Here is a 9931-nt window from a genome sequence, read left to right as displayed (position 1 = left end):
ATCCCCAGGGCCAATCCAAACATTCAGCAGCTTTATTCCTACTTAAGAGGATTCATCATAGCACATATTAAGGGCTTACCCAAAAGGCAAGGCTCTTTCTGATCCCCCAATGCCACTCACACAAAGCTTTCCCAGAACTAGGACTGGGCCCACCTCCACACAGGAAGTCTGAGCTCCCCCTTTTAATCATTTTCCTGGCTAGGCTTAATTTCTTTCCTCTGCAAGCTTGAGGAGCAAAGATGGGAGAGGACAGAGATGAACATAGGGTTCCTATATAGAGCTCTGTTTCTCATGGCATCTGTTATTTGATCTTGGCTGAGTTACTTCACCTCTCATGGCCTCAAACTCAATTATCACTTGAGGAGCGTGGAATGAGTGAGGGTCTCTGAGATCCATTAGACCAGTGGCTCTGAATTTGGCTAAGCCCCTTGCCCTCAGGAGTTCTCAGCCCAGTCTTGAAGGGAAGGGGTCTTTGTGCTGGGATAGCTTTTTTTTTTTTTTCTCTTTTGTCTGTTTAGGGCCACACCCGATACACATGGAGGTTCCCAGGCTAGGGGTTGAATCGGAGCTGTAGCTGCGGGCCTAGGCCAGAGCCACAGCAAGGCAGGATCCGAGCTGCATCTGGGACCTACACCACAGCTCACGGCAACGCCGGATTCTTAACCCACTGAGAGAGGCCAGGGATCAAACCCGCATCCTCATGGATGCTAGTCAAGTTCATTAACCACTGAGCCACAACAGGAACTCCTGGAATAGTTTTTAAAATGAGACATGACTGGCGTATATAAAGGACTCCCTTAACACTTGAATGATTGAGGAAACAAATACTATCATGGGAACACCATCGTTTAGAGCAGACACAGTTCTGATGCTCAGAATACACCCAGCCACATGCCCGAGAGAGAGGAGGAAAACATTGCAGCCAGAAGGACCCTCAGGTGTTGGGTCCAGAGTTGGAAGTGGCTGAGAGATGGGGAAGGATTCACGCCCCAGGGCTCCATGGATGGGCCTGGTAGGGGCCGGTGGTTAGAACAGACAGACGTCCTGGTTTTCACGTAGGGGTGGTTGAGAGCAGGGTTAGGAAAGAGGGAAGGGCCGTGGCCTGAGGGCCAGGTGGAGGGGAGGAAAAAGGTTATCCCAGAAGAGGAATTAGCTCTTGAAAATCTCTCAAGTAGGAGAGGGGTGAAGGTGTGGTTGGAGAAAGCAAAGCAGGTTTACCTGGATTAGCAACTCGTCAGGGAGGGTGGGGTCGCGGGGTGATAATGAAGCAGTTCCAAATGCGTGTAGTTCAATGGAGGTGGGAGAAAGAGGCGGGAAGTGGATACAGGGTCTGGGAGATTGCAGACAAGGGGTCTATACTCAGTTCAGTCCATGGTCTCTCGCATCCACCTTTATAAGGCGGACTCGCGCCCACCTCAGCTCTCTGCTCCCCTTCCCTTCCACCTGCTCGTGTGCCCAAATGTATTCTATCCCAGAGAAACCAAGGAACAACCATCTCAAGAAAAAAGAGAGCAGGAAGGTGGCAAGACCACAAAAGGAGGACTCACTAAACCCTCCAAGAAGCCTGTGGCCCACCCCTCCCCCAGCACAAGCCCTACACCTGTGTCCAAGGTGAGGGGAGGTGACAGTGGGAATTAGGCCCAGGTGACATCATTGTCAGACAGCCAGTGCCAAAAGGTAACAAGTGGGTGGTTTTCATCACAAAAGCTGAGCCAACTGGTAATTGAGGGGAGTGGGGTGAATCATGTTTGACAGGTTTGGAATGAAAACAGAGGGGGCCCGGGGTGATTGTATTTCTTTGGGGCAGGGCTCATTCATGATATAAAAAGCCAGCTGGCCCTTGACTTCACAGCAGACCGAAGCAACCAGCCAACCCGTTCTTCTCTGTGTACCAGGTGAGTCTCTCATCAGAATCCATTTGAAATTTTTATTTTTTCGTTATTGGAAAATGGCCAACACATGTAAGAGGACTGAAGCAGAGTATTAGCGGGAGAGAGAGAATATTGGGATATATTTATTTTAAATGCAATATGGTTTGTGTTTTACTTTAGAGCTGGCGAATTCTACCACCTCTGTGGACAGGAGTAGACAGGTGTGGAGGTCAGGCAAGGGGGCAGATCTGTGCAAGGTCCCACAGTAAATTAGTATCAGGGTTACAGCTGGAACTCAGGCCTGAGGCACACTCAGCAACACCATGATTCTCTCTGTTGGCGATGTGCATTATAACGATTTTAACTCCTAAGATGCACCTGTTTATTACTGAACATCTAGTATATTTCAGACACTATCCTAGGCACTGTGAATGAATCAGATGATTATGGGACCTAACAAACTTCCAAGGGAGCAGGGAGGAGAATGCCTGTACACACAGGGACAAAATGCAAAATAGACCATGACTGGTGTGAGCACAGAAGGGCAGGGAAGGGAGGTGGCATTTGGGCGGCGCGGTGCTCAAGAAGAGCTCCCAGTGATGGCGCGTGATGTGAGCTATGATGGAGGAGTATTTGGACCAACAGAGACAGGAAGGAAAGTGCTTGAGAAAGGGCTTCGTACACAAGGCCAGAGTGAATCGGAAGGGGCTTAGACTCAGTGAGTCACCGTGCAAGTCACTGATGTACCGTGTAGCACTAGGGGTGTGTACGCTGCAGCTCTTCCTACAATATCACCTTCCAAAGAGGCTTTGGGTACTTGTCAATGACAGATGTGACATTTCTGCTCCTCTGAGATGGAGCAGAATGAAGTGCTCTTAAGCCCCTCCTCTTGAAAGGACCCAGCAATTATCAGAGTGTATTTTAACTCTCATGTCTAGCTAAGGGAGAGGAGAAGCTCTCTCATCTAAAGGGAGCTGAAATGAAATCTTTTTGGCATTTAACTTGGTTTCTTCTCTGTTTAAGCAAATCATTGAGTCAGGTTTTCTGTCCCCAGGTCCAGCCTCCTTTGAAGCATGAGTTCCTACCAGCAGAAGCAGCCCTGCACCCCACCCCCCCAGCCTCAGCAGCAGCAGGTGAAACAGCCCTGCCAGCCTCCACCCCAGGAACCATGTGTCCCCAAAACCAAGGAGCCCTGCCACCCCAAGGTGCCAGAGCCCTGCCAGCCCAAGGTGCCGGAGCCCTGCCAGCCTAAGGTGCCCGAGCCCTGCCACCCCAAGGTGCCCGAGCCCTGCCAGCCCAAAGTTCCAGAGCCCTGTCCCTCACCAGTCATCCCAGCACCAGCTCAGCAGAAGACCAAGCAGAAGTAATGGGGTCCACAGCCAAGCCCTTGAGGAGGCGACCACCAGAGGCTGAATCTCCTCTCCCATTCTGCCTGTGTGTCCTGTCTGTAACTAGCTTGTTCTCAACCTGAGTCACAACCCCTCCCTCTTTGCACCCTCTAAAAGGCTTCCCTCACTCTCAGTCTGGAGGGCTCCTGAGCCTCTGAATGTGGCTGAAAGTCTCACTGGATGAGCTAGTCTTCTGGATGCTCAGGGCTCATCTGAAGAGGAATATTGGGGTTGGGGAAGTCAAGTGAATTTTCCCTGCTCTGTCCCCATTAAATCACTTTTAACCCCATAGCTGGCTGTGTGTCGTTGGCCAACTCAGCTTTTTTTGTGGTTCTTTTACACGGAGGAGGAACTGCACAGAGTGAGGGCTGGTTGTGAGGGCTGCGGTCAGAAAGTGCCTCACCTGAGCACCTGAGCATCAGGACTGTGTGTGAGCGTGTGTGTATGTGTGTGTGTGTTTGTTATACTCACAGGCAATGGCAATGTCTGGTTGGCGACAGGAGAGCAGACAAAGCTATCAGAGCCTGTTACCTTGGGCAGCCTGAGCAAGAGCAGGGCTTTCTTCTTGCCCTTGCATAAATTATTCATAACTGAGTTTAGATGGTGTCTCCTTCACACCATCTCTGACTCTTAAGTCCTTGCTCCCAAATTACCTTTATTCTTTATTATTATTATTCCAAAGAAATGATGCTTGAACATGGTCCAACATGATTATCTATTCACTCATCCTCCTTTCCTGATGCCTCCCACACGAAGCTGAGCTCTTAAACACTCACACTCACAAACACACACACGCACATAGACACACACAGATCCCCAAAATCACACAACACACACACATGCCGATTTTATGAAATTAGTCTCTTTTTTTTTCTCCTTTCATTGAGTCCCCACTATGAAGACCCCAGTGCTGTAGCAGGAAGGGATGCACTTGCACAAATATGCACTGACACAAAGGCACACATGCACTTTTTAAGAAGTTTTTAAAACATCTTCTACACCATAAATTGAAATTATGTTTATTTATAACCTTTCTTTCACACCTTTAAAAAAAAAAGTAATGCAGTCCAAGATATTGAGGAACTAGAGGAAACTTTTTTTCAGAATCTTTCTAAAGCCCTGCAGCAGTTTCCAAGCCCACAGCCCAAAAAGAGAGGAAGAGGGATGTGGTTACATATTTTTTTTTTTTTTGTACTCGTGACCCCACGTAAAGCCCATTGCAATTCTAAATCCTTTGGGGAAAGCCCCCAGAGCATGACCCCCAACCCATCCATCCCACTCACAGCCAAGGACTCCAGTCTTGCTCCCTGACTTTGAAACTATGACCACCAAGGGTAATATGAGGTTATCCTGGTCTCAGCTCTCCCTCTTTCTACAGCATCTTTCCTCTGAGTAAGCAGGATGCCATTCACCCAGCCAACACTAGAGGGCAGGATACTGTTGTGTGGGAGGAATTTGAAGCACAGGCTACACACTGGGAAACTGCAGGTTAACAGCTTGGTTGCAGAGCTCATCTGTGCGGATAAAGAAAGCACTTTGGGTTCTCTTCATGTGTATACCTTGGTTTCCTCACCCTCACATTCCTCTGTCCTAGTAGCACCATGAGTCTCCATGTGTGCAGAAGAAAATAGAGTATCTAGTTTAGTTGAGTGCTGTTCTATAAGGGAGTTCCCACTGGGCTGCAGGCTGTTTCCACCTGTTCCTGATTCAAAGAGATGCTTTTCTGGAGGTCTGTGCCAACCACTTTCCCAGTGACTTCCAGTGGTGTAAGCTGGCAGCTGCAACTCTGATTCCACCCCGAGACTGGGAATTTCCATATGCCACAGGAGTGACCCTAAAAAGAAAAAATAAAAAGATATCAGCCAGGCTATGGCGTTTATCTGGAAGCTCCCCTGGGGAAGAATCCACTTCTAAGCTAATTTAGGTTGTTGGCAGGATTCATTTCCTTGTGGCTACAGCTTTTTGCTGGCTATCCAATGGACTCCTCTCTCAGATTCTAGAATCCACCTATGCAAATTCCCTGCCCAGTGAACTTCTTTCACACAGCACAGTGACTTCCAGCATCTTCCTACATAATGCTTGTGATTATCTGCAACATTGGTCCTTCTGTTCTCTTTGCCTTCCGTCACTTTTCTGCTGTATGTTCAACACACCCTGGCCACCCCCACACTTCTGGCCACCCCTACACTTCTGCAAAGCCAAGTACCTACCAAATGGTAGGTGATGGTAAAGTTATGTCGCTTGATGATGTCTGTGGCTACATGAAACTACACCTATGATAAAACTGCACAGACACACACACAAATAAGCATATGGGTAACTGGTGAAATCTGAATCAATTCACTGGATTGTACCAATGTCAATTTTCTGGCTTTTATATTGTGCTAAAATTAAGTAAGATAACATCCAAGGGGACAGGGTGAAGGTGTACATTTCTTTGCACCTGCTTGTGAATCTATAATTACTTCAAAATTAAAAGTTTAAAAACATGGGAGTTCCCATTGTAGCTCAGTGGGTTAAGAATCCAACTAGTATCCATGAAGATGTGGGTTTGATCCCTGGCTCTGCTCAGTGGGCTAAGGATCTGGTGTTGCCACAAGCTGCTGCATAGGTTGAAGACATGGCTTGGGTCCTGCATCGCTATGGCTGTGGTGTAAGCTGGCAGCTGCAACTCTGATTCCACCCCGAGACTGGGAATTTCCATATGCCACAGGAGTGACCCTAAAAAGAAAAAATAAAAAGATATCAGCCAGGCTATGGCGTTTATCTGGAAGCTCCCCTGGGGAAGAATCCACTTCTAAGCTAATTTAGGTTGTTGGCAGGATTCATTTCCTTGTGGCTACAGCTTTTTGCTGGCTATCCAATGGACTCCTCTCTCAGATTCTAGAATCCACCTATGCAAATTCCCTGCCCAGTGAACTTCTTTCACACAGCACATGGGCTCTTGCTTCATCTTGCCTGCATGGAGAGTGTCCAGTCCAGCCAGCTAAGTCAGAATCATATACATGAGAGAATCACAGGCGTGGTGTCCCATCTCCTTTTCCATAATCCATTGGTCAGAAGCAGGTAACAGGTCATAGGTCCACACCCAAGGGGAGAGGATTACATGAAGCACAAATGCCAGAAAGGGAACTGCTGAGCGGGGCGGGGCAGAGGGGTGGTGTCAGCTTAGGGTCTGACTACCACAAACACTATGAGCTGTTCTCCTTGAAGTGAACAGGCTCGCTTAACTCACTGCCGAAGAAATGTCTTCAAATATCAGAGTTTGACTAACCACAGTCTGCCCATCAGTTATCCTTTCAAGTAAAACTTAAGTTTATGGAGTTCTCATTGTGGCTCAATGGGTTAAGAACCTGACCTAGTATCCATGGGGATTTTTTTTTTTTTTTGGTCTTTTCTAGATCCACACCCACGGCATATTGAGGTTTCCAGGCTAGGGGTCTAATCGGAGCTGTTGCTATGCCAGAGCTACAGCAATGCAAGATCTGAGCCGCATCTGCAACCTACCCCACTGCTCACTGCAACACTGGATCCTTAACCCACTGAGCGAGGCCAGGGATTGAACCTGCAACCTCATGGTTCCTAGTCAGATTCATTAACCACTGAGCCACAATGGTAACTCTGTGGATGTGTTTTTGATCCCTGGTCTCATGCAGTGGCATAAGGATCCAGCATTGCCACAAGCTGTGGTGTAGGTCGCAGGTGCAGGTCAGATCCCACGTTGCTGTGGCTGTGGAGTAGGCCAGCAGCTGCAGTTCCAATTCAACCCCTAGCCCGGGAACTTCCATAGGCTGCAGTTAAGGCCTTAAAAAATAAAAATAAAATTTAAAAAGTCAAAAGTAAGTTTATGCTTCATGAAGAACAGCTAGTTGAAGTCAAAATTCAGCAGCACAAAGGATTTTTCTTGAGATAATCATCATGCTTTGAAAGACAGCAGAAACAATTTATGTATGCGTCCCATTTTGTCACATAGAATTTTGTGTAAAGCACATACTGAAGAGTGTAGATGAATTTAAAGGATTTTATTAACTGGAACTGGCCTTGTTATCTGCGAGTGGAGGATCCCTGAAGAATGCAATGTTTCCTCCTTTTCAGAGAAGACAACTAGAAGACTGGACAGAGTGAGTGGTTTGCACAGAGAATAAGGGGTCCCTCCCCTCTGGTGCTCTGTGGTTCTGAGACCTAACACTTTCTTTAAGCTGCTGTCCCTGTTTAAAGACATGCACCCTCTGAAAATATCAGATTTCTGCATAAAGAAAAAACCCACCTTGCACATAAATAACCAATCTTCCAATCTCTGTGCAAATGGGGCATATAAATGGATAGTAAGTTGAGCTTTTTCCTTGAATAGTTTGATCTTATTTCTCAAATCCTCCACAGCCGTTTAGCCCTCCTTCAACCTGACCCTTCTCAGGTGGATGGCAGCCCAGAAAGTCTATATTTACTGTGATAGTAATTGTGAGGTTTTGCATCTTCCGGTCACAAGCTTTGTGTGTTGCTTTGCCTCAGGAACCGATGTGACCAGGCCAAAAGTAGAAATTGCCTTATTTATTTATTTTTTTCTTTTGAGGGCCATACCCACAGCATATGGAATTTCCCAGGCTAAGGGTCGAATCAGAGCTGGACCTGCATCACAGCCACAGCAATTCGGGATCCAAGCCGCATCTGTGACCTATACCACAGCTCACGGCAACATCAGCTCCTTCACCCACTGAGCGAGACCAGGGATCAAACCAGAATATTCATGGATACTAGTGGTTTTTCTTACCACTGAGCCACGACGGCAGCCCCTGGAGTTGCCTTATTTGTACAAATATAGGCATTTTTACAAATCTATTCATAGGATGCCAGACCAGTGGTTCACAAGTCTCACCTGCAGGTTTCTGAAGGTCCCTGAGATCCTATCAGGGAGTCTGTGGTATCAAGACTGATAATAATAAGATGGTTTGGATTTTTACTGTGATATTATTGCCTAGATGGGTCAATCTAAATGAGGAAAAAAGAGAAAAATTCCTGGCACTTTTAGCAAGAATCAAGACAGTGGCACCAAGCTGTAGTAATAAATAATGTATGAAGTTATCTCATCCATATCCGATTCACGAATCCTACAGAGTAAGCAGTAAGAGAAGCGGGCAAGTGATTGGTATCATCCACGATGCTATCACATGCTATTAATGCTCTGCTAAGCTCAGAAATGGGGAATCCTGGTAGACAAACCCCCTCATGAAGGCTGTGTTACTGTCACTACGGGGCAGCAATTTGCTGGTGAGCGGAATCCTGCTGGATGACGGTGGCCAGGTTAACTAGGAATAGTAGCTGGATGCTGATGGTGATGGAGATAAAAGATCTGAGAACACCAGAATATACTCCTGGAGGGCCAGAGCCAAGGCCTGGCTCACGGAGACAGCCTCATGCTTGGCACCCACTGTGCAACCCCCAAACCCCAGGCTGTCAGTGCGCTTTCTCCCTCTCCTACCGCCATGTTAGTTTGCACTGCTTCTACCGAGCTAACCCAAGGTATTGAAACCCCACAAAAGTAAATCAGCAACAGATCAGTACAGAGGAACACACATAAATATGCCAGTGTAGAGTCAGCACCAGAGTTCAAGTCACTCGCTCAGCCATGGGCTTGATCTTGTCTCATCCTGCTGCTCCTCCACCATCGTGGTCCCAAATGCCTACATTTAAATTTAAATAGCCATACGTGGCCAGTGCCTAATCTATTGAACAGCCTAGTTCCAGAGCTAGTTTCAGAGCTTCCAAAAAGGGGCCTGAGGTCAATTCCAAGTTTCCTGCATTGATCCATCACAGGATTTCTCTGACCTAGACACTGATTTCGGTCACTAGGCCATTGTGTTTCTCTTTCTGTGTCTCCAATAGAGCATGTGTTTCATGACATGTCCCAGCCTGGATCTCCCCAGAACAGAGACTGTAACAAAGACTTATGTGCCACTAATTTCTTCTTCAAGAATTTAATCCTAGGTAGGAGAAAGATGGGATCAAGGAGGAGTGAAACTAGGCAAAAGGAAACACCAAACTGTCACAAAGAATATGTTCAAAGTAGACAGCCACCAAGGGCATTTCCCTGATAATTTTTTTATTTGTGTTGGCTTGATAATTCATGATGTTGAGCACATTTTCACATACCTGTTGGCCATTTGTATGTCTTCTTTGGAGAAATGTCTATTTAATTCCTTTGCTTATTTTTTAATCAGGTTGTTTGATTTGTTGTTGTTGTTGTTAAATTGCGGGAGCTCCTTATATATTTTGGAAATTAACACCTTCGCAGACATATGGTTTCCATTCTGTACATTCTGTAGGTTGCTTTTTCACTCTGTTGATTGTTTCTTTTGCTGTGCAGAAGCTTTTTAGTTTGGTGTACTTTGGTTTCATATCCATGAAAGCAATGTCAACACCAGTGTCACGAGTGTTCCCCCCCCCTTTTTTTTCTCCTAGAAGCTCTATGGGTTCAGGTCATACATTTAAGTCTTCGATCAATTTTGAGTTGATTTTTGTAACTAGTGGAAGGTAGGAGTCCAATTTTTTTTTTTTTTGACATGTGGATACCCAGTTTTCCCAAGATATTTGTTGAAGAGACTATTATTTCCACATTATATGTGCTTAGCAGGCTTGTCAAAGATAGGCTTACTGCATATGAGTGAATTTATTTCT

At 46.4% G+C, this 9931-nt stretch overlaps 1 protein-coding gene across 1 annotated transcript; it reads left to right on the top strand.

Annotated features, from left to right (window-relative positions):
• Positions 1-1842: 1842 nt before the first annotated feature.
• SPRP (small proline-rich protein) lies at positions 1843-3548 on the top strand. The gene is made up of 2 exons (NM_214238.2): positions 1843-1895; positions 2926-3548. The coding sequence occupies exon 2, from the start codon at positions 2945-2947 to the stop codon at positions 3236-3238; it is 294 nt and encodes a 97-aa protein (NP_999403.2). The 5' UTR covers positions 1843-1895; positions 2926-2944; the 3' UTR covers positions 3239-3548.
• The last annotated feature ends 6383 nt before the right edge of the window (positions 3549-9931 follow it).

The sequence above is a fragment of the Sus scrofa genome, chromosome 4 (genome assembly GCF_054392235.1).
Source record: "Sus scrofa isolate SSC_HxYL_T2T_F1_AM1 chromosome 4, Sscrofa_HxYL_maternal_Yorkshire_Landrace_v2.0, whole genome shotgun sequence".
Taxonomy (NCBI): Eukaryota; Metazoa; Chordata; class Mammalia; order Artiodactyla; family Suidae; genus Sus; species Sus scrofa.
The sequence above is the reverse complement of the archived record's forward strand: the minus strand, read 5'-3'. Positions and strand labels throughout refer to the sequence as shown.

Coding starts and splice junctions, on each gene's coding strand:
- SPRP (NM_214238.2), top strand. CDS start 2,945: ATGAGTTCCTACCAGCAGAAGCAGCCCTGCACCCCACCCCCCCAGCCT.